Here is a 25,763-nt window from a genome sequence, read left to right on the forward strand (position 1 = left end):
GTAAGAGTTACGTATCTTCTAAAATATGAATGGAAACGTGAGCTTTTTTTCCCTTCTCTTGTGTTGCAAGAATATGATGTATTTCTCTGTCATCTTATTTTTTCTACTCAGAAAAGAAATTCAGATTCCCGTCTTAAAGCAGCATCTATTTAGAAACAAGGCTCTCTACACTAGCTAGACTGTAAAATGTCATTTCAGGCTAGCTCTACAGATACAAGCTCCCAGTTGGGATCGTGTTTTGGAATTTATCAGTGATTCATACCAGGTATACTACTCACATGTTTTGGGTGGCAATTTATAGTTTGTGAAGCATGCAGTATATGTGTTTTGTTAAGGCCTGCCAGACAGTGTCATCAGGTGTTTGTCAAGGTTAAAAGAAAAATCAACGTTTGCCTTTAGAGTCTAATAGTGAGGGGGGAGGGTCTAGAAAATCAACTTTGGCCATGTGCCCAAAGACATGAAATGCGTAAGTGAAAGGTTATGGTGCGATGACATGATGGAGGCTTACACTGTTAGGCGACATTTCCTTGATATACTCTTTGCTAAATAAGGCAGGAGTCATTAAATCAGTACTGATAAAAAGAAAGAGACAGGTCATAATTTGATAATGAAACACCAAGACTTATATAGCTGTTATTTCTTCCTACTTAGTTCCATAAGTTCACAGAGAACATGAATCATAACTCTTTTTTTGCAAATTACATTTGGTGAGAGTTACAAGATTTCATGTGACTTTTTGATTAGTGCAATTTAGAACAACTCTTTAAAAGTTAGGATTTCTTAGTTCTACCAGAGACAGTTTAGGTTTCTGACAAAACTGAAGCAGTACTTACATGCATGTGACTTTATTTAAAGTTTTTACTTTACATCAAAAAGCTTTTTGACAGTAATCTATGAGTTATTCAAGAAGTGGGGTTGAGACAAACTGGAAAAAAATATATGCCCACAACTCTTCTGGAGTTGCTTGGTCATTTTTTTTCCCCTTCCTCCTTCATGCACTATTTGAATTTTTATCTTAAATGTCATGATACCAACATCAGCTGTGACTGACATCAGCCAAGGCTGAAACTGTATCAGAAAGTTTGGTTGTTGGGCTTGGGGATCTTTTTTTGATCCTGTTTTTCAGCTTGTTTTTAATTCTAAGTTTTATATCATATCAAGTTACTTTTAGTTATAATTTTTAATTTTTTTTTTCCATTTTCTTGTAAAGTTGTAGGTACTTCTCAGATGTCTGTTTAAAGCTTGTGCAAAAAACTAACTCTCATGAAAATTTATATATCAGTTAATTTCAGGTGTAGTTCTGTGGAGCTTTTAATGCAGCCTGGTAATGATGTCTTTAATGACATTCTTTGATTTTTGGCAGTTTGGAGAGTTTTTCATTTTCTTGCTTCTAGAGTTTGCAGAGGTAAACTAAAAGCTTATTAAAAGGTCAGTTGTACATATATTAGTGTTATAGAAGGATACAGTTTTTGTATTTCTGAAACAGAAAGTCTTAGATCAATTTTCTACTGAATTTTTCCAGGAGAGCTGTCTTGCTGCCAGTGCTTCCATCAGGATATCTGGGGTTTTAAGATGAATAGCAAGTTTCTTCAGCTTGGTCATGAGCAGAGCCTCCTAGTTCACAAAATTAGATCATTCTTGTTATACTCTGCTTGGTTTAATTACCAATACAATAATAGCTAAAATTACTTTTCATCTATTCCTGTTCTTTTTCTCTCTGAAGTAATGGCAGTAATGGCTATGAACAGATAGCCAAGCTTTATATTCTATAATGATTACCATAATGCACACTTATTCATATTAATTAAGATGTATATTAATCAAAGTATAGCATTGAGAGTTCCTACAATGAATTCAAGTGTGCAGGTGTCTTCATGCTTGGCTAAAGATCATTGCTGTCAATTAATGAATTTTCATAGGAGAACTAGTACAAGAAGTTAAACTCATCCTTTGGAGGTAAAGAATTAATCTTTATTGGAAAAGAGGAAATTGTGTTCCCGAACTGCATGTGTGAATTTGTTTAGTTTGGCTCCTGAGAGGGCAACTACTTCTAAGAGCACAATATGGGTTTATCCTCCCAGCACAACTATCATCTGAAACTTGTATTGCTTGTTATGAAAGCAACTTTAGAATTTTTCAGAAATCTTTTTAAATAATCCTGTCTAGGTCAAAACATTTAGTCTCCCATGCCTGTTTAAAATTCTGATGTAAAGCTCTGATTATCCCGTAGTGTTAATTGATTTACTGACAGATGATTAAATAAATTGCTCTTTTCTTTCTTCTGTGTAGTGGAAAGATATAGCTTCCACCTGGAATTTCATTTGACATTTTAGAATTTAAATTGGGTCATTTGCCAATTCTAGTCATTGAGTTTTGGGGTTTAAGTTATTCATGCTCTTAGTAATTTTAAAAGAGACTATTTTGGATAAATGGAATTGTTAATCTAACATACTTTCAATGTGTTCCACATTGCTATGTTATTTCAGGAGAACCTTTTTTCCCTGTAAACTATTAACTTCTGGTTTAATGTTTGGAAATTTTAAAGCTTTGGTGTAGATGGAGTAGAGCTGTTGTATTTTTTTTTTTTGACAGATATGTACAGGTGGCACTTGTGAATGTGTAGTGTGCAATTGTATAGACAGGCTTTTCATGTGATACCTTTCTTGCTTTAGCCATTACCATTGCCCCGCAAACTTTTTGAATATTGGAAATATTTGTGTGCACGCAAAACTCTGTAATTTTAGCAAATATTTCTTAGCTATTACTGTTACATGCTTGTTTGCCTTGGTATCACATAATGAAATTTCTGTAGGAAAGCTTCATGATATAAACCTGAAATGTATTACTAACCTTAAAATATCAACAAAATGTGCTTCTCTTAATTGTGGGCAGTCCTGACAGCAATTTCTTGTCAAAAAAAAAAAAAAAAAAAAAAAAAAAAAAAAAAAATTTCTTGTATACTTTTAGATTATTTAATGGAATAATATTTAGGACCATTTTGAGGCAGCTTCCATCTTTTGCATCTGATTGTGTATAACTAGGTTTTAGTTCCTTCACTGGAATGAAAGGAATTAGCTTTCAGATGTTAACATACTGCAGTTTTTTCAAACTGATCAGATTTGATGATGTAAGAAATTTAGTTAAATTCCTCCATGCAAGGGAGAGCACCTATCTAAACACCCCAAGACCTGAATTCTCTAAGTGACACCAATAAGGAGTTTTTATGGAAAATTAACTTGGCAATACAAATTGGCAAATACAAGGCATATCACTGCAGCAGTGGAAAAGTAGTTTGAAAAAAGGCACTGTAGTTTCACATATCATGTGCTTGTAATCTTCAAGACCCTCTTTTATATTATTTTCTTTCACAATTACATTTTTAATTTAACTCTGATTTTTTTAAAAAGAAATTGTGTCTAGGCTTAATATGTACCTGTAGCATGTAAATAATTAACTGTTTTGATAAGTTTGTCTAGCTGAAAGTATAGAAGTTTTCACTGAAATTTATTGATTATATTTTGCAAAGAAAACTTTAGTAGTATGAAGTGACTCTACAGTTACTGTGGATAATGTCAAAAAATGTAGTATGTAACAGAAATTCTGTCACAACTGGCTTGTTTGTCTCTAATAAGAAATGAAGTTCCTGACTGCAGTGGAAGTAAAAATAAAGTGGGAACTGTATTTATAATACACTGTTGTTGTGTTTCAGCAGGTCTTTGTGATATAAATGAAGGTACAGTGGTGCCAGAAGACCGCTGCAAGTCACCCACGTCAGGTAATCATAACTTTCCCTGATATTCAGCTTCTTCTTTTCCCAGAAGATGGCATGCATGAAGTTAACACTTACTAGTTAAGTAATTATATAAGACCTGTTGTCCTCTCACAAACTTGTGGAACTGTCATAAATTTTGCTATCTTGCACAACTACATTTTTAAAACAAGCTGACTTAAGAGATGCAATAGGAATATGTCATAAAGATTGTTGAAGAGAGAATAGACTGAAATATTTATGCTTCAGGGAATATACTGCACAATGGAATTTTGAAGCATTGACAAGAGATGCACAAATTCCTGTAATTGTTCATGTGATTGTGTTTTGTATTCCTCAAAAGTGGTAGAGATTATTTCTGAGCAAATTTACTTCTGCTTCCTCATAAGTGGCAAATTACTATTTTTTCTGTGGATCAGAGGTCTTCAGACACCACCATCCTAAGAAAGTAGGAGTTCCTTACTTAATATGCCTCCTCTTGCACCCTTTTTCCTTTTTCCTTTTTCCTTTTTTATTTTTTTTTTTCATTTTCCAATTGCTACTGCTGTATGTGAATATTTTAAATGAAACCTTCAAGATTTATTATTTTCATGTAGGCTAGTTGAGGCTATAACCATGTAAAAATTTAATAATGCATGTCAATGTATAGAGTGAATAGTTTTTGTAGTAGCTAAAAATTGTCACTTATGTTTATTTATTGATCTGAGAACTTTTAAAGATGTCATTTTGTTTCATTCAAAACTACTCAAGGTTAAAGGACTCAACTGCAGATTTAAATGAAGAACATAAAGTAGTATGTAGTGTAAAATGTTAATTAAGATGGGAGTCTAAAGATAGGTTCCTTTTCTATTGTAGCCTGGATCTTTCAAAGTCAAATTGAAAGTGTAACAAACCAAAACATTGTTTTTTAGCACTAGTGGAAATTTTAACATAAATTTTAATTTCTAATTTGACAATTGTCTTTTGATGTTCCTTTTAAATTGTGCAAAACACTCCTCTAGATCAATGTTATTTTCATTTTTGCTTGTTCTTCTTAGAGTAAATTTGATTTATTTAAAATTAAAACAAAACCTAGCTGTGAGTTTTAATTAAAAGACATACCCAAAGATGTGATTTCATGACAAATCTGTGTTGCTAAGTATTGGCATGCTGAAGTCATCAACTTCAGTATAGTTTATAATGAAAGCTTTATTTATAATGAAAGCTTTTTTTTATGTTGTTGAGAATAAGGTGCATGTTTCCTATTTCATTTCTACATATTGAGACCAATGCCTGTAAACAATTTGCTGTGCATTGCTGCAGGTGCAGTAAATCCTTTGTCTGTCAAGGTTGAGCAGAGTTATCAATTCACTATGGTATTTAATTTTGACCCCACTTAAAAAGTCTGGGCTAAATCTAGGTTCTGGAACACTGCTATAAAATGTCTGCAATTAACAGCTAATGAATCATAACCTTTAATGTGTATCATTTTTTCCCCCTGCTCCAGAATCACGCAAATGTTAGCCCAAACAACTCCTAACTTATGCCACTTAAAGCACTGTGTCATTTAAATAAGAGCATTCTTTCATAACGGGGTGTTGAAGTGGAGTAATACTCAATTCACCACTTCTGCAACAGTGCAATTAAGGCAACTCCAAAGATAAAAATTAAGGTTTACGGAAAACTCCTAAATTTAACAATTGGCTTCCCCTACCTTCCTCCTGCCTGCTTGAGTGTGAGCTGAAGAAGGTTAAAAAATAATGCCTAAAGTATTAAAAATAGTGAATGGACAAAAGCTGGAGGGGGAATGTAACCAGTGCATTAGAAACTTTTAGTAGCAAGACTGGACTGTGCCTTGCTTCCTGTGATTCTGTCCTCTGCTCTCAGTGAATGAGATTAAGCTTGTGGTAGACTTCTCAACTTTTCTTTTGAAAAAAATCTTGGATGCACCACCCTGGTATGGAAATAATTTGTTAATGTTTGTGAAGAGAGAAGAACTGTAATTCTTTAGGTTTGGTTTGAGTTTTGTATCTTTTCTGGGCAAAAGCACAAGACTGGAAACAAGCTTGAAAGTGGCATTTATCTTTCAGAGGTAAGAGAGGGCCTTTTTGAGAAATTTGCTGCAGAATATTGGCAAGCTTGAGAAGAAGGATGTAGACAAAATTTAAGGAAACTTTTTGCAGTCTAGGGGCTTTCTAGTTAAGTAGAAAATACACAAACACAAAATGTTAGTGTGTTACTAGCTCTAAGATTAGAGGATGGGATTGGCAATTGAATGCCTCATTGGCATTCATTGCTACAATGTAATCTGTGAAAGACACCAGTCAGTGTTTGGACTGAAGTCTGCAATTGCTGAAATCCACCTTTCCATGTCCACGTAAAGCGAAGTGGAAGGTAACTTCCATTAGGCTTCCTCCGGTGGGTGGCTATATAGCTGAGAGGATTGTGAAAGGGACTGCCTGCCTATGCAAGTTAGGAGAGTGTCCTACAGTTTCACTTACACAGAACTGTAGAAATACTGTGAAAATGCAGGAGGAATAGTCTTACCTCCTGCTTTTTCTATAGATGTCAAGCAGTAAATAGGCTTAGACTCTGGGAGCGTTTATCTGACCAAAAAGATTGTACAGCATTTAAACTGTCAAGTTTTTGTCTTCAGAAACGCCAAAATGCTTGTGTTCTAGTCTGGTTTTACACTTCCACAATATAAAATCCAATTAAATTTTAAATTTTTTTAGATTAATTGTTTTAATTTCCTGGCAATGTTTTAATTTCATGACAGTAGTAAGCCTGAAGTTGTGGTCTCTTGCTAAGATCAGATTTTCAGGGTTGGGATACAAAAAAATCCAGGTGGCACAATTGGCTCAGAGTTGTCTGCAGAGTAGTTGAAGAATTGTGGTCCAATAATAATTTACTGCACTGGAAAAACAAAAAACCAAACAGATTTATAGGACTTGTGTTTATTGTTACAGCTGTGTTTTGTGAATCATAACTTAGGCTAATTTCTGTGTCTGGAGCAATGATTAGTAGAGCCATTTAGTTATTCAGCGTAAACATTTGCTCAATGTGGTCATTATTTCTAGCAATAAACTCACTGCAATGTGGAGTGTTGTACCTTGCATTATAATTTCTGTGGCTAATTCCAATATGCCGGAATTGTGTATAAAGTAATTTGTACTTTATAATATCTAATACAGCTACAGATATCAATATCAGTATTTGATATTTTTGATATTTTATTTATATCTTTGTTAAACTCAGATCCTGTATATAATATTGTATAATATATGTATACATATATTGTGTAATATATGTATACTTTAAGTGTATACATTGATTTTTGTGTCAAAGATATATCGCCTTCATTCATGTCAAATGTATATCCATTTCATTATGTCTTCACTTGTTCACTTGTAGGTTCTGGTTCACCAAACAATTCTGATGATGAACAAAAATTGAATAATTTTATAGAAAAGGGTACAGTATTTTTCTTTTCTTTAGTCTTATTTTTTCTTTAGTTCACCTTTTGATACACTTAGGTTGATTTTTTTTTTATTATAATACTATTTACAGTGAAGACCAAAAGCAGAAAGTTTTCCAAGATGGTAACCAATGACATAGGTAGGAACTAGAAAAAAAATCTACTCTTTCTAATTCAGTGGCTTAATCTATGCAGCACTAACCCAGCAGCAAAAAAACAGGCAAAATAACAGTCCAATTTCAATGCATTCCATTATTAATTCTTTCATTCTTTATGCTAATTGGTAATTCTATGGTCTGCTTAAAAAAAAAAGAATCAAGGATTTTGGTGATTCAAATTCTCTGATTTTGCAGTTGCACTTCTCTGTTTTTCTGGATGGGTGAAATTCTGTTACATAGTAAGAGTTCAGTCTATGCAAGTCACAACATGATTCCACTGCTTTTGCGAACGTGCGCTGGTTTTGGGAACGTATGGCTGATGCCATTTCTTTTTTATATGTTGTATTCATAGCCAAATGGTCAGATTTTCACATGGCTATGGTCAGGAATGAGGTGCTATCAAAGTTACATTTATTTATTTGGAAGAAGACTGGCTTGTATATATAAAGTATTCCCTACTTCTGTTCCAGGACTCTCTTTACTTTCTGCGTCCAACAATGACGCAATACCCTACCAGCTCTAGACTTGTGTCTTAATTTGGCAACAAAATTGCCTTGGGATATGTTGTATGCAGGTAGATTGAACACTTTCATGGCTGAAATGAAAATAACTCTGCTTCTGACAACTGGCTCATTAAATACATGAAAGCAAGAGGCTGTATGATTTAGCTTTGGGAAAGGGACTCCTCTTCCTTAACTGGGATATGGTTACTTTGATTGCAGAATCATTTTGCTAATGTTTGTTTTGTTTTCATTCAGCAAATTAGTATATCATTGTAGGATAATTTCATTTTATCTCTTCAGTCAGTTTAGGTTGAAATTATATAGTAAAACTGGTTGCTAAGCTACTATATCACAGGTTGTGTGGAAGCCTAGCTTGAGACAAGGGAGAAAGATATTTCTTTTCCTGAAGTCTCCTCTTGGTTTTTCTGTTTGGCAATTTAAATTTTATCCTAAAATATTAGTCCCTTTCATCATAATTCAGTATTTGAGGCAAAGAATAATTCAAAATTGAGGGAGACAAACAGGAGTATGACAATTTAATCCTTGAAATCCTTGATACTGAGGTACAGAATGAGAAAGTACTCCTCAAGGATTTCAAGTAATCTTTGAAATTTGAAGTACAGAATGAGAAAGTACTGTATATATTTTTGCTCAATGTTGAGACCTTCTTTCAGTGGCATCAGAAATGGCAGGGAAAATTAATTTTGGGGCAGCGAAAATCTGAATATGTCAAGAAAGCAAATGGCTGTCAATAATACATTACATGAATTCATCTGTAATTAAAAAAGAAATTAGTGTCTTTTACATGAGCATTAATTCCCCTAAAGGAATTTCAGGGTAACTGGAACCTAATGTTCAGGTTGAGAAAAACAACACCTAATCTTGTGCATGTTATATTAATGTCTTTTGAGGTAATGTTTCCCTTTTGTCTCTTTTGAACATAAAACACATTGTCTTGTGCAAAACTCATGGAAAATTTGACTGTGACCTCTTCCTTTTTTTTTTTTTTTCACTTCTTTTCAAAGAGTTATGTTAGAGCATTAATAAAGTATGCCAATGAGGATTCTGTAGAGCCATTCACAGCTGTTTCAGCTGGAAGCCTTTCAACTGAAAGTATTAGGAATGTTTTCCACTGCTAAAAAAAGCAAAACATTTACTTATAAGCAATGCATTCTTCAGGGTGTAAGTTAGACTGTGATTTGTGTAATTTGCACAGTTTATTGGAAGCTTAAAGATGATTATTTATTTTGCATTTTCCTGAATTTGAGTGGTTTGCTGCGCACTGAATGTGGTTGTTTTGCTACCATGTTTAATATAGCTTATCTGACATGCTCATTCTAGCTCTTTCTGAACCTACTTTTAAGCTCTTTCATGTAAATAAAACACCTTTCCTGTGTTAATAGTTGCATGTTTTTGCTTTTCATTGTTTTAAACTGAATTGATAACCAAAGGTGCATGGATGATGAGTTTTGTGAAATATGTCACTGTCATCAACAACATCCTGTTGTATGAAACAAATTATTTGCCATCAACTGTGTTCTCAGGGACGAATTTGATGTATTTGATGTATTTGGCATGGTTATAGCTCTCTGCACTGGTACACAGAGCAGTCAGCTCAAGTTCTTTCCATTGCTTGTCAATGTGTAAAATACAACCTGCTAAATGTGGTGCAAAACAGAATTACATTCATTTCCATTGGCAACTTCAGTTGCTGTTAATATCACTCCTGTGTTTGCCACATGGGAGCAAGAAGCAAGGGAATGCTGCTAGCAAAGTGTGATGTAATTTCATTTCAGTGGTAGGGCTGCAAGGTGGTAACGTCACACACACAATTATAAACATGAAGCCATTTTCAATGTATCACTTTATTTCATTGTCATTTCTGCAGATTTCTGCAAAACGATATGCAAATGCTTCATGCACCAACATTTAGATCAGTTGGTCTGGTTTGTTGTCTTCTAAATACACAACTGTGAATGCTCTGTGTTAAGGAATGGATAGTAAATCAAGTTAAAGACCTGTTGTGAATGTGTTGCTTTTGGGTCATGTTTCCCTTTTGTTTGCATCAAAGATAAACCTCGAAAAAATCATAGTTAATTGTTTCCTTGGAGATGTTCAGATAGTTGATTTAACTAAGCATTTCTAGAAATTTTAGGAAGTACTGTGGCCATTATTGAATCCAGCCCATTCTCTCATAAATGTCACATACTTGAAGGTATTAACAATATGCTGTGAAGTAATATGAAGGAATATACTAAATGTAAATGAATTTACAGAAAGAAGAATTGGTAGGAAGTACTTATTTTCAAAGGCTGTGTCATTTTTATAGAAAGACACTGGGATTCAGCTCCAGTGGAAGCAAAATCTTCAGCTTTTTTACTCATAATTTGGTTAATTAAGTATTTGGCATGAAGAGATACAGATGGTTACATATTATAGCTGCAAATTGTGTTGGAAGTGAAGATGAAGCAACCATTTCTGGAAAAGTCTTTAGTAAATGTGCCTGCAAAATATGGTAGATTTTAAAACCTTTTTAACTATTCTAGTAGCATGTGTCAAATAATTCTCAGGAAAATTTGTCTTATTTATTTCCTGCACTTTACAAATTTAAAAATAATTGCAAAGACTATTAGTAAACAGACCTAAGCAGAGCAGATTTAGTTCCAAACTTTTGTGATCCCTGCTGTTAGTACTGACAGAGGTTTCTCACATTTCTTATATTCTAAGTGTGTATCTAAATTTTTCAAACATTGCTATAATAATTGAATGCTACACCTGTTTTCATTGAATCAAATTTTAAGATGTTTATAATAAGTTCTTATTTGCCCCAGTGTCAAAGACAATTTATTTTAATGTGTTTTTAATACTTTGATCTAATTTTCGATGTATCCAAGTACATGTTTTCTTACAGTTTCTTGTGAAATAGTTTTATTATTCTCATGTGAATTTTAGAGAATTCAACATTAGTTAATTGGTAATGTAAATATTTCACTTTGTGTAGCTGTCAGATATAGAATAATTAGGGAGCTTTGGTGTCTCTAAAAAATTCTAAGCTGCTTAGTTATTTCTCATGTGATGTTATATGAAATAGGCTTCATGAGTTGTTCTCTTGGTTGTCAAAGCTCCAAGATACATGTCTTTTATAATCTTTAGAATTTTATTTTAAAATAAAAGGAATGAAGGAGAAGTCACTGTATAGCTTTCAAACTGATGTGCTATACATTTTAAAGTATCAACTCAGGATAACTCACTGCAAATGACATGTAACTGTTGCTTCTAAGCTAAAGCTTCCTATTGAGAAGCCTTCTCAGGCTTCAGGTTTTCTTCATCAAATTGAAGGTTGTTCCTTCTGTACTGACACTTAACATGCTATGGAAAGAAAGTCTTTCATATTTTAACACCTACCTTCCCAAGCCTGACCTGAGAGAAATCTCCAAGAATTCCTGAGTTTGGACAGTTCTCTAATATGATACCTAATTATATATATTGACAGAACGTGTGTGCACCTATGTATTACTCTAGGTTTTCTAATATAGGTAAATATTAAATGCAGGGCTAAACCCAGGCAAAACAGTCACTGTTGCCTTGAGCAGCCTTTGCCAGGAGGAGCACAACAGCTCCCAGATCCCTCTCTCTGGGCTGTAAATGCTGCAGCATCCACCACCCCCAAGGGAGATACTGAACTCTGGTATGACAGCTACTACTTGAAGTCAGCCACGTGCAGCAGGAGCAGTCAGCATCACCTCTGCCCTGTTGCACAGCTGGAGTGAAAAGCCTGACACTGAGATCTCTCTCTGTAGAGCTCCATCCTGTATCTTCCATTTTTCTGATTTATATCTTTTGCTTTGTACAGGGTATCTAGCATGTTGCTGGTTTTTATCTGAGGCATAAAAAACCCTGAATTTATAAAAAAATTTAAAATTTAAGCCAATGTGAATGCAAGCAGGGTTTAGTTTTTTTTATACTGAGTAATTAATGTTAGTTAAAAAGGGCTTAGTTGGTGAAATATTCCTATTTTCTTACTGCATATTTAGGCGGTTTTTTGTTTAAACACAAGATGGCACTATTGCTGTTGGAATAGGTTCTTATTTCTCATTTACATTTGAATTATTGAGGTTTCTGACACATTAACATATGTTTTGAAACGTTGGGGTTTTTTTGCATAGCACAGTAATTCACAATTTCCAGTAATTATATCCTTTTTAACAATTCTTGTATCCTCTTGTCCTATTAATGAGGCATAGTTCAGTGTATGTTGAAAATTGTCTGACAAATTTGTTTTATCTTACCAGCCTAGTTCACACAGCTGGCCTTTCACTAAGGAACAAAAAGCTAAAACTGGATTGGCTCTCAGAATCCAACACATTTGCCTATACTTGCTATTACATGTTATATTATCTGTGACTTTCAAATTTTTTTTGTCAGTTTTCTCCCAGTTGTTAAGATTGTGCCAAATGTTTCTATTTGAAAAGCCAAGAGTGACTATACTGGTCTTCAATTAGTTAAATAGGTTATTTACACATGGTGAAAGCTGTTAGAAGCCAAAAATAGCTCCAGTTATTTTCTGAGTATATACTTGAGGCTTTGTTCAGTATCTCAGCTCTTACTATTTAAATGTCTAACAGAAAAAAAAAAACAAATGTTTTGAGGAATGCCCATCTTGTAATTCACCATTCCAGATGAGATTTCATGATCACTCTGGAAGCTGATTTAAGTTCAAGCTGATAGTAAAAAGAGGGCCTCCTTGTCATTAGTGCTGTTGTGTACCCTGGTGTTCTGTTCTTCCTGTCTCTGAGCTCTGATCTGAAATAGGAGTTGATCTTGTTTGGAAGCAACCCTTGGCAGAAACCTCATTTAGATGAGTTTTGACCTCACCATTAAGTTAGGTATTTGCCAGTGCTAAAGCAAGGATGAGGGTAGAAAACATGTAGTCAGGCTGCCTTTTTCAGTTTCAGCCTGCACTAAAATAGGTGATTAGCATTTCTGCCTGAGAGTAAGTAATTTCAGTTTAATTCAAGCATACTTTTAACATTGACACATAAAGGAAATTAGAAGATTATTTCAGGAGTCTTGTATTCAAATTTTTATGATGTATGACAGGAATAAAACTGTTCAACTATTCAGATAACTAGAATTTGCAATATTGATGAGCATAATTGATGATACAGTGAAGTATTTCACTTTTGGAAGGAGTGGAACTAACTTTAAGTCACATTCTTCAGGATATGTAGAAATTGGAATGATTTCCATTAAAGTGATAATTAGAATGAGGTAACTCCAATTTTAACAGAGAAAAGCAGGATTCAGGCTGCTTTGAGTGGGATACATTACAAGGTACTCATAGAATTATGAGGCTAAGCTCAGTACCTACTTTATGAAAAGAAGTATTACCCATGCAGGATCATAAAGAATTTAATGATACATCAAAGCTGAACCATGTGGCTGGGAAATAAATTTAGAGTGTAGTCCTGATCTAGCAGATGATCTGTATCAAAATTTTTTTCTCCAGTAATTATAGAAAGCAAGATGGAAGTGGTATGTATGCCTACTAGTTTGTGGTGGTTTTTGTAGTAGCATTTGTTTGTATTGTACTGCAGTTTAAACAGACTGCAAGATTTCCATTCCTATAAAAAGAATTTCTAAGTCAAGAGTTAGTTGAAGTGCTTTTTTTCACTTGAGCAGTATTATAAAAATCTTTCTGTTTTTTTGAATGTGTTGCAAGCATTTGTATGCTGCTGATTTTATCATTATTCTCTGTAATGTCTTCATTCTTCCCAGGTTGTGGATTTTCTCTCAGGTGATTAGCTTTTTACACATGTGTATTAATTTTAGAGTTATTTCAAATTCTTTTTTTTTCGATTTTAAATGTCCCAGGTTTGATTAGAAAGTAGGGTATAAGAAAGGGGGTGGGATCTTAAGTTTTTGTAACTGTAAGAATCAGTGCACATCCTTGCAATTCTGACTTCTCACCTGAGGAGTTAAAACTTGAGGTTGAGCCAAAGCCAAGTTCATCCAATCCATTAAGTCCTGCCTGAAGAGAAATCAAGCTCAGGAAAAGTCATAAGATGCTGTATTTAGGGGTTTTGCTGTCTTCCATGACCTAGTTTGCACCCCTCACTTGAGGAAGCGTGTCTCTGCTTTAGTGGAAATCCTTTAAAGTACCTCAATGAATGTAATAAATTATATATTAAATATTGGAAAAGAAGCAAATAAGGACCAGCAAAATTATGCTTATTCTTTTTAAAAAAAAGATATACTTCACTTTTCAGCAAAGATGTCCAGGAAGCTAAGTTTGCCAACTGAGTTAAAGCCTGATTTAGGTAAGTTTATATAGTTGATTTTATTTTTACTAAAACTGAATGTGAGTATGTTACAGTAAGAGGTCTAAATTATGTAAGCTATCATTACTTTATGTTGCATTTATCTGAAGTGTAGAAATAAAATTTTAATTCCACTCTTTTTGGGGACTCTCAGGCACAAAATGTCATTGCTGTCATCATAAGGTAAGCCTGCAATTCCTGTATATGGCTTATCACACTTTGATAATAATTTTTAGGTATCTGTCACTCATTTTATCAGTCATGCTGTGATAGCAAAAGCATGAATAAGCAGACAGCTTATTAGGAAAACTGCTGCCGGTTTAGGACCATCTGATACACTTTAAATTGAAAAATGAAATATCTTAACAGGATATGTTGAGGTGCTGCCAGCAAATAGTTTGGTATAGTTTAATAAATGTTAATTGTCTTGTGACCACACTCTCTAAAGTAAAGCAATATACAGCTGTTTGGATGGATGACCAGTCTGAGAATTTATTTTTCTTGAAAACACACAGTAACTTTTAAAATAAGGATCAGTTCAGTTGTGAGGTCTGTAGTACTAAAGATCATTGTGTTGCCTAACTAAAACAATGTACAAATGAGTCGCTTGGGGTTTTTTAAATACTTTGACTGCCAGCTGTTAGATCAGATCCAGCTCCTCTGACTTCTTCTCTGAAGATGATGGGGGACAACTGCAGACCTACAGTAATAAATGCAGGTGGCTTCTGCCTGCCACAGCTTGTTCCTCTCTCTGCAGCAGAGTTGCTACCATCAGCCCAGCAGAAGACAGCCAGGATCAGATAGCAGCTGTAGCACTGTGTGTTTGCCAGGTGCTGCTGCTGTCGACAAGGGGACAAGTCCGTGGCACTGGGATATTCTGAAACTGAGCTGGACCACCCTGATTTACAATTACAGCTTGCCCCTCTCGGAGAAATGTTAAGTTGGAAGCAATTCTCAGATGTTCTTTATCCAAGGATTGGCAAGGATCCTTTGGCAGGGATACAGATATTTTGACAATTTAACCTCTGATCTATTCATGAGCCTCCAATAAAAAAGCTTTTTAGAAATATACCAGACAAAGTTTCAATGCTGTATAGTCTAATTAAACAGATTTCCTGTTATTTAATCCAACTTCCTTGCTTCCATGTTAACTTTTTCTTGTCTTTTCCATGATAAACAGGGATAACATGTACTCCCTATCTTTTTTAGTCATTTTTTTATGCTGTTGAAATCTGTCATCATATCTCTAATTTCATTTTTACAGATTTTTTTTTTTTCATTACAGAATTCAGTTTCTTCTTTAGGTTATGTTACCTAAACCTGATGTAGCTTCTGTTAATCTCACATGGAATTGGAATTTTTCCTCATCTTTCTAAGCTCACTGTCTGGAACTAGAGTAATTTGACCATGGCCGTGTTAGCACAGAAGAGCTGAAGAATTTGATGACTCTCTTCAATATATTTCTGTGGTTCCATGCTATGTTTACTAATGGTTTAGGGATAATTTTGGTGTAGGGTGAATTTCATACTTGGCAAACTGGAACACATTTATACTTAAGTATCAACCAATTATAATTCTACTGTTTTACTCACAGTTCTTTGATGGCAATAAGTACTTGGAAGTGTTACTCTTTCCTAATGAAGGGTGGTGAAAAGTGAATGGTGAAAGTTTTTTTCAGCATTTTCCAATCTTGAAAGTGTTGCAGTGTTTTCTACATCACTTAATATTTGCTGTTTCTTCTACTGAAAAAATGGAAGGGATTTTTTGTCACATCATTTCTGATAAACACATAAAATAGTTTGTACCTTCTGAATTTTAATAGCCTTTGACTGGTTTTGACTTTGCATGTATGTGAATATATGTGCTTAGAAATCTCATTTTGTTCTGTGTAAAATTATTCTAGATCTTCAGGTCTGTAAATCACTTCCTTAAGCAGTTACATTTAATTTTCCTCCTATCTTTTCTCATAGTGATATACCTTTTGCATAGTGTTCTTCAGTGTTGGCTTGCTTGTGTTTTTGTCACTTATGTGGCCATATCTACTGGCTGTAGGAGACTACTGAAATGCTTTTCTCCTAAATTCATTACCCTTATCATTGTCTCTTGTTTCTTTCCATGGCTTCTTGAAACCTACTCTTCCATGATCTTGTTCTTTCAAATTAATTTTCTGTCTTTAGATCTTTAACCAGCTCCTTTTCCTCTCTGACTAGATAAAATCCAAACTATGTGTTTCTGTATTTATTCTCCACTTTCTAAAACAGAAGTTATCTTGATCATACCCTTGCTTGCATTATACCATTGCTTTTCAATGTTCTAATCCAGTGATTAAGATGCTACTGCCACTAGGTTCTGTTTCTTGCTTTACTTCCTCAAAAGAGCCTCATCTTTCCATCCTTCTGGTGGTGTGTAGTGACTCATCTGCTGTTTCTTCCTCTTCATCTAAATCAAATCCATTTACAAACTTCTTTCTTGACTTGAGGATATATAGTATGCACTAAAGCAATTAAACCTTTAACCCTCTGTTCTCTTTTCTGAATGGATTGTCCACTCTCAAAAATGTCCATATGTCTGACAGGTTAGTTTTAATTGGTTTTCTCCTGTCCATTCCAATGCTTTGGAATTTGTACACATGCTCTTCAAATCAAATAGGTAGAACACACAAATGCACATGTAAAGCTATGCTTATTGGAGTTACTGTATGATTGATTATATTCAGACTGATTAATCCATGTTGAAGTTGAAAAAAATCATTAAATTAAAAAAACAATTGAAACCGTTGGAAAAAACTATTAAACCATTCAAGCCTGAAAAAAAATAAGTATCATAAGAGGTGGTGGTCATTAGAATACTTATAAAAACAAATTATTGTTTTCATTGTTTTACACTGGATTTATTTTTTTTAATGTGAAAACTTAGTATGTCAACATCTGATTGATTTACTTCCTATAATTCTTGTTTCATATTTGACAGCTAAAATTCAACAGGACAATTTTTTTTTTCTATCCTTGTTGGAATAAGGCAACTCCTGAGAAGATTCACTGTTTGTGTTAAGTGGATGTGTGTATTTAGTCAGTTGAAATCTAGTATGTATGCTTTCCAAATGCATGTTAGACATTCTTTGTAGAAAGACAATAATAATTTAATGAAACTAACATAGTAGTAGTTCCAAATAGTACATGGTTGAATGTTGTTCTTTAGCTCTTAATCCTGCTTTAAAATGTCAATTTCATCTATACCCTACTCAAAAGATTTTTTGAGTTATTTTTTTAAAAAAATAATATAAATTGCATACAACTTTTGCTGGTGAGGGCTGTCTTGTGCTAAATTTTGCAGTTACAAAATAAGAAAGTACAGCATTAATTTGTGAATGCATAGATAAATTCAGTGTCTGCTGATGTATCAGGTACTGCCACACCTACAGATAGCATACAGCAAGAGTGGAGCAGTACATTTACTTTTGCTAACATTAGAATTCACTTGTTGATAAACAAGTGAGCAAGACATTCAGAAGAGCTTTAGTGCTATTACTGGCACTATGCTACAGCGTTCCCAGTGGAAATCTTCAGCTTTGCATAGCATACCAAGTGGCATTTGGTAGCATTTGTTTTCCTCTTACTAAAAGATTGGGGGTGTGTAAATAGCCTGTTAGATCTCCTGCACACAGTTTCATAAAGTGGAACAATACTGTGAGTCACTACAGGTTCCATGATATCATGCTGTGCAGATGTCACTGCATTAGTAGAACAGTTATATCTTCCTGAGATTAGTTAACTGTGTTCCATGGGAGCCAATATTTTTTCATCTGCTCAATCAGCTCATTGGCAGGGAGGTTTGTAATTCAACCTTTTAAAGGAGTACCACTTGATGACTATTATTGTCTGGCTCTAGAAAACAGAAATATGCCTTAAAATTGTTTGTGATAACTACCTAATGGCAACCTCTGCAACAAATATTGGGTGCTTTGCTTAAGAAACAGCTGGAAATTGGGGAATAAGGAATAATAGGAAGAATAGGGCTACAAAAATAAAAAAAATCAATAGCATTATAGTTAGTATACAGTTGATGCTAAAGAACAAGAAAAAAAAATCTCTTAATCCCTCCAATTTGCCATTCTTTTTAATTAATACTGATTTATTTTCAGATGTCAAAGACAACTCTTTCAGTCGATCCCGGAGTTCTAGTGTAACTAGCATTGATAAAGAGTCCCGCGAGGCAATATCAGCTCTTCACTTTTGTGAGACTTTCACAAGAAAGGCCGACACATCGCCTTCCCCATGCCTGTGGGTTGGGACCACGCTGGGTACAGTGCTTGTCATTGTACTGAACTTACCCCCAGGAGGAGAGCAAAGACTTCTTCAGCCAGTAATTGTTTCTCCTAGTGGTATGTACAAAACAGACAGGCTAAAGTAGACTTTGATAAAGTATTGTTGTTGTTCTTAATATTTTTTTAAGAAACTGTTTGGGGTTTTCTTTTCAATTATTAATTAATTAAAAATATATATTATGTTTATTTAGCTAGTAAGTTTAACAAGCTAGATTGGTTACTTTGTTACCAGAATTTCTCAACGTGGAAAAGTGGAGAGTACAATTTCATAAAATATAGCTTCAGTGTTTACAATGTTTGCAGTTGTTAAACAGAGATAGCAGAAGAAATGAATAGTATCACATGCACAGTTTGTTACTGTTTTTCAGTCATGAGGTAAGAATCAATCAGATTTCCTGCAGCTAGAAAAGGGAATGTAAACTAAGTCTGTAAATTGAACAACTGGCTTGAAATAGTAATGATAAATACGTTCATTTGGATTGCTGTGTAAGGCCTTGTATCTTGTTTTTCTGATGCAGCAACTGATTTTGTTGTAATTATGTATTAATGGTTTATTGGATAGACTGTTAGTCATAGATTGAGCTTTCCTTCTACCCCTGTCTCATGCAGAACATGCTGCTCTAGTCTATTTTGCTAAACAGATGTTATTAAACATAGAAATTGCAATGCTATTTGATTGGAGGAATGATGAGGAGTGGACATCTATGTGGGAATCCAGGACATCCTTCTGGCTGCCCTGGATATCTCAATACCCTGGCAGGGGGCTCGGAGACCCTGGCATGTTGTCAGAAACATCTGTGGCTTCGATTTTAGCCCATGGAAAAAACTGCCAACTTAGTATGAGGAATTACAAGCCACAAGGGTTTGAGTAGTGTGGTAGTTAAATTAACACAGGGTGAAAAAGTAGAATTTTGGCGTTCTTAGAATGGAGTAGAAGGGGACAAGATGGAGGGATTTGGGCGTGTCCTGACTTTCTTCTCTTTCTTCTTGTCCTCCATGTCTTGCTGTGATGGTGACACTTTTCTATTGTTTTAAGGTAGAGACAAACTAACATAAATGATAGATATTGGCACATTATTGTAAACATAGTACATGTAGTTTTTGATATAAAATGTAAACACTGCCCTAGGGGGCAGGCAGAATGCTGTGAAGAACTTGCTAGAAGGAGCTCAGCAGGTCAGAGAAAGCATGTTATAGATGAGGAAAAATAACCTTGAGAAGCCAACCCTACGCATTCAGACTTCTTTGGCCGTGTGGGCTGGGAAACAAGGACTTCTACATTCTTGGGGTCACCTTGACACTCTGACCGCAAGAATCTAGACCATATATGAGATTTGTGCCCACTGGATGAGGTATTGGCAGCAGTGGTCAGATTTGGTAACATTTGGTCATAAAGACAATGCTGCAGGCTAGGCAGTTGTGTTTCCCCTTTGGATCTGCAGCATAATCTTAAAAATATACTGCTTTATATTTTGTACTTAGCAAATGTTCATGTTGTGTGAGTGAATTAAAGTAAAATAAAATTTATTTGCTTAAGGTCTGGCTTACAGAGACAGTGATTTGAACAGTAAGGAGGGAAAACTTTCATTTCAAGCTAGAGAAGTGGATTCAAGTGTGAGCTGCAGGGGAGTAATAAAAAAAATGCATGTTTGTTTCTAAACCAGTTGAAGGAAAAAGTGGTGCTTGCTTTTGACTAGTAACATTTATTGTTGATATTAAACATACTGTGTACTCATCAGGAGAGAATGAGTTGTATGTGAGACACTGAACTTAAATACAAATATATATTTCCCTTGAAGTTAATGAAAGAGTATGCACCCACTTTACCCTTGAAAACTGGTTTAACATTTTCCTGATTACATTTGTGCTTCATTGGTTTTTAGATAAATGACGAAGGTTGCTGTACATCTGTTTTGCTAGGGCGGCAAACTGAAGTTCTTGTGTTCTTTCCACTCTCCTAGCTTCTTAAAGGAATATTTTGTAGCTTGAAAAGCAATTTAGGAGAGCTGTTTTAGAAATGTGCTCAACTACTCTTTCCTAGGAACCATCCTGAGGCTAAAAGGGGCAATCTTGAGAATGGCTTTTTTGGACACCACAGGATCTTTGGTCCCACCAGCACATGAAACCTGGAGAGAACACTATGAAGATAAAGATGAAAAAGAAAAAACAAAAAAGCGACGACCTGTTTCAGTGTCCCCTTCTTCCTCTCAGGAAATCAGTGAAAACCAATATGCAGTGATATGTTCAGAAAAGCAAGCAAAAGTTATCTCACTGCCATCCCAGAACTGTATTTATAAGCAAAATATAACAGAGACTTCTTTTGTTCTTCGTGGAGACATAGTGTCGTTGAGTAACAGTATCTGCCTTGCATGTTTTTGTGCCAATGGACATATTATGACTTTTAGGTAAGACCTGCTTGATAGTAACTTAAATATAGAGAGAAATAGGCTTCTGCTATACAGAAAGGTTTCTTTTCCACAGGATGATGAATTTTTTAAAATATTACGTTCACTAAGGGTTGATGATTCTCTAACACTTGAGCCTGAATAATTTTGATTTCACATTCCTATTAGTTATGTCTTTAACAAATGAGTTTACCACTTTTGCTCAAGCTACGCTGCTTCAACAAAGGTGATATAGGTCCATGACCTTAAGTTTGTCTAAAAGTTGAATTTACTTCCTGATGGAGAAAACTGCATTGAATCAGACCTTTAGTTTGTACCTGACCAGAACTCTGGCTGGTTTGCTGCAGCTATTTGCATCACACTTATGCCTCAGTATTTTCTTGTGTAGCTTGCTTGTGTCTTAAATGCCTTAAACTCAGGCTAGGAAGATCAACTACTAGCGGTTGTATAGTAATAAGTCATCTAAAGTAAGGGATTTAAGTTATGAGTTTAAACATGTGTAGTAGTAGTAGTGTTTAAATTTACTTACAGGTCACCTATGTCATTTCCATGTCCTTTATGTTAAATATTTCCAAGTGCTGTTTTATTCTGAACCAGCAGTCTGTATATATACTTGCCCCTGCAGTTTAGTTGTGGCCTGATGATAAGACAAATGTGGAACATGGCCCTATAACATAATGCCAGTAAAGTTCCTGAAAGATAATTTTAATCTTGCCAAAAGAAGCTTTCAGCCTAGAAGATTCTGTAGAAAATATTTCTTTAGGAAGTTGTTAGGAGTAAAACTAAAACTAATATAATTGAAACTTGTTTTTTAGTTGTAGTATGTAAGTCTGTAACTCCATATCCCATGTTTTATGCATTCTAAACATCTCTCCACAATGCTGCTCACCTTGCAGGGCAAACAGTATTGTTTTTCCTAATTAAAACTAAACTTAGTAATGTTTAGATACCATATGTTGAAACAAATCCTGTCTTCTTCAGGATTCACCTTGTTCTCTAATAACTCTACATATGTGCTAAATTATAAATGCTAAGTTTTTACCTTGTGTGGGGAAGTTGGACTCCATTGTAAGCATGAATTGCTGCTGGGGATGGACCTTATGTGCAGTTAATGTAAAGTTGTCAGAGCACTGTATCATACCCAAGATGCCCTATAACTATTGATATAGATTCAGATAGGACTTAGTAATAAACAAATCTGTAACAGAAACAATGAAAATGCTCTCGTTGAGGTCATGCTTGTCCTATCTAATCAAATGTTTTTGTATTTTAAAGCTGTAAGAAGTTTTGTGGTCCCATTGATCTGAAGAAAAACACTTCCCTGTTACTGACTCTTACGAGTGTTTTTAAATTAGATACATGCATGGCAGAGGTGTCATATCTGGGTGATATGTTTGCAAGAGAATATTGCTTTTTATTTCTTTTAAAACTTGCCTCCAAAGGCAATCTCAGTATCAAGCAAAAAAAGAAAAAGAAAAACAATGTAAGGCAGCCTAATACTGTTGTGGTTACTGCATCTTTCTTTGGTTTTAATTTCAAGTTGCCCCTTTGCTGCTTTTTTAGTGTCTAGTATTAATAACCTTATGTGGATGGTATCTGCAGCAGAAGCTAACAACTTTTGTAGTTTTTTTTAGAAGAACTTCACAGGGGGTGTTTGAGAACAGTGGTTTATTTTGGGCTCTACTTGTCAAGAAATTAGGTGTTTTGTCCCGTTAAGGGAATACAACGTTTGGTAGGAGAATACTGTTCTAGCCTAAGTGTTCTGTCTGTTCTTCAGTAGATTGATACAGTAAGTTCTGCAGTTACATGTGCAGAATCAGACAATATAAGGTAAGCAGACTTTGCTGTAAGAGGACTTTCTCTCCAACATCTAGTCAGAGAAGAAAGTGGGACTTAATTCATAAGATTGTTTGAGGCTACTGTATTCTGCTTTCCTTTGACAGAACACTCATATTTCTAGATTTTCTCAAGGAGAGATCTTTTAGAGTTGTATTTTTAGTCAAGGAGAAATTATTAACCTGAGAGAAGAGACAGGATGTTTAATTATAAACTATTGGTAGATACTTATCAGAGTACCTTGGTAATTATTAAACAATGCCTAATTCATTAAATACTGAATTTGTGGTTTATATGCTCAGACTATCATTTTAAAAGATGCTTTTAAATGCATCTGTGATGCTGATGTTTAAATTTCACTTTTGAGGTGCTGCCTTGAAAAATATGATGTTTTGAGTTTCTGTAATGTCATTAAATGGCACCTTTTTATGTGGTACTCATGCAGATGGTGAAGAGAAAAAAAATATGTATTGCAGTTTAAAAATTAGTCATTTGATCAATAGGAGACATTTCTGCTATATTTAATGGGCTTTTAAATTCCTTTCCTTAAGTTTGCCAAGTTTAAGGCCATTGTTGGATGTATATTACCTGCCACTCACCAATATGCGGATAGCCAGAACATTCTGCTTCACTGATAATGGACAAGCACTCTATCTTGTCTCACCAACTGAAATACAGAGGCTCACCTACAGCCAAGAAACGTGTGAAAATCTTCAGGTAATGAACTCTTTTAAAAATATCACTTTTTTTCTTAGATACATTCTGAGCTGAGCATTTAGGCTTTCGTGCTTTGATATTTTTTTCCCTTTTGTTCTCCTTCACTCTAGAGTCTGATTCTGAATGAATCACTTCTACCTAAAATTTTTGGTTTATCCATTCTGTCATAGCTGAATCTGTTTCTTGCTTAATTTCTTTTTGATCAACAAGAAATTTCCTCCTTTAACATGGAGTTAAAATTCCCTTGATCAGTTGACACTGGGGGAGGTGTGTGCTGATACAAATGGGGAATGCCAACTTAGGATATTTGAAGAAAGCTATTATGTTTCAGGGGTATAAACAGCTTGAAAAAGTCTCAGTTATGCTTTGGGTTGGTAGTTGTATAGAATAAGAAAATAGCAGAGTTGCAGGCTCTACTTTCATACTACTATGTGGATATAAATATTTGTAGATGCAGTTTCAATAGAACAAATTCAGGAGTCTTGCCCTAGCTGTTGAGAGGCAAATAAGCTTTACTTGAATGTATTTCTTTGCTTCTGAATTCCATGAGCTCTAAGCTTGCAACCATCAAAAGCAGATGGTTTGGACAAATTTATTGATATGTTTTTACTTTTTTATTTCCTACATCACCTTGCAAAGACAGATGCCCATTAAAGCATATTTATTTTGAAATTCAAATCCATTAAATAAATCCTGAAAGTAAAAGAATACTCCATTCTTATTAATAATTTATGCCTTGTTATGTCTCTTTTTCATTGCAAAGGAAATGTTGGGTGAACTCTTCACTCTTGTAGAAACACCAGAAGCACCAAACAGGGGGTTCTTCAAAGGCCTGTTTGGAGGTGGGGCACAGTCACTTGACAGAGAAGAACTCTGTAAGTTACTATTAATTGTTATTTTTCTGGTATTTCTTCCCAAGGAAGCTAGTGATCCTTGGTAAATGTATTACCTGTGTTCATGGAACATTGCCTTAGTGAAGAGGAGTAAAATAGGGAGCGACAAATATTTTTTTCTTAGATTTTTTGTGTTGCACACCTTACCAACAAGATCAGGAAATCTTGGTATGTTTTCTTTTTTCACAGGTTCTTTTAGCTCATTTATTCAGCAGTAGATGAATTGTCCCATTTCTTGTTTTATAATCTTATTTTTATTCATCTTTATGAAGCATGTAACACTGACCATGATTCTATTTATACTGGTGAACTGAAAGGCACTGCTTTTGGACAATTCTATTCTGGACAGTGAGAAAATTAAAATTGCTCTCTACTTCAGTTATATGCCAGATTTTCCTTATTTTGTGTGTGCAGAGATGCCTTAGAAATGACAGCAAGGGCAGAACTGTATGATATTTCAATTCACTCTTCTGTTTATAGGACAGTAAAATTCAGATTTGGCAAAAAATTTCATTGTACTTTAATTTTCTTGTTGTTTTCTTGACTACATTTTTTTTTTTACTGTGGTGGCTTTAAGCACTTTAATATATTTAAGGAAAATAGCTTCCATTTATTTATTTAGGTATTTGCTAGATCTAACATCATATTATGCAAGCTTCTTTTTAAGAACGTTTTTCTTATTAATGTGAAATGTATCTGTCAAAATGGACAAGGTGCCTTGCCAATCCTTGCTTTTATGGTGGTTCTTTTGATTTCTACAGAATAGAGCTCAGACTTCATTACTTGTGCCTGTACATTTTGAGCAAATATCAGATATTTAGATATTTAGAGGTCACTTTTTGTGCCAAAGGTTCCTTTTTGGATGTTTATATATATATATATATATATATGTATATGCAATACTATGGAAGGTTGGTTAAGTATTCCAGTAGAGAAATTTATGTACACAAATTATAATTTAATATGAATGAGAAAGTTTCTAAAGTTGCACGGTAATTTTTCTCTATCTCTTTATATCACGTCAAGTTTCCACCATTAAGTTTTGGCTTGAATCTTTAGAAGGAAAATAGTATTGAATGGAAGAAAAAAATCCTAGCTTAACAGAGACTTCAATGAAAATTCAAAAGACATTTGAGACTATTTTTAAAGTAGCTATATTTACCATGAGGGTCACAGCAGAATCTGTAATAAGTGAAATAATTTCTCTTATTTTGGGAATTCACAGAAAGATATTTATGCTACTAATTTAAATGTATATTATTCTTAATAGAAGCATAAAATCCTATCAGAGAGTCTTGAAATACTGCATCAAAATGTACTTAACCAACTAATATTATTTTTCCTAGAGGTAAAAAAAGGAAGATATTCAAACAATATTTCA

General features: G+C 34.4%; 1 protein-coding gene across 12 annotated transcripts in view; it reads left to right on the forward strand.

Annotated features, from left to right (window-relative positions):
* The window catches only part of STXBP5 (syntaxin binding protein 5), a 107,189-nt gene that overhangs the window by 74,007 nt on the left and 7,419 nt on the right, over positions 1–25,763 (forward strand). For 2 of the 12 annotated variants that reach the window (XM_085575381.1, XM_021527026.3), the window contains 8 exons: positions 3,710–3,775; positions 7,163–7,222; positions 7,319–7,366; positions 14,157–14,207; positions 18,349–18,588; positions 20,573–20,936; positions 23,324–23,489; positions 24,253–24,364. In XM_085575381.1, coding sequence (XP_085431507.1) covers positions 3,710–3,775; positions 7,163–7,222; positions 7,319–7,366; positions 14,157–14,207; positions 18,349–18,588; positions 20,573–20,936; positions 23,324–23,489; positions 24,253–24,364 — 1,107 coding nt within the window. The remainder of the gene's footprint in view (positions 1–3,709; positions 3,776–7,162; positions 7,223–7,318; positions 7,367–14,156; positions 14,208–18,348; positions 18,589–20,572; positions 20,937–23,323; positions 23,490–24,252; positions 24,365–25,763) is intronic. The other 10 variants (XM_085575374.1, XM_085575377.1, XM_085575375.1 and 7 more) reach the window with 10 other exon arrangements.

Source organism: Lonchura striata, chromosome 3, assembly GCF_050655825.1.
Source record: "Lonchura striata isolate lonStrDom1 chromosome 3, ASM5065582v1, whole genome shotgun sequence".
Classification (NCBI taxonomy): Eukaryota; Metazoa; Chordata; class Aves; order Passeriformes; family Estrildidae; genus Lonchura; species Lonchura striata.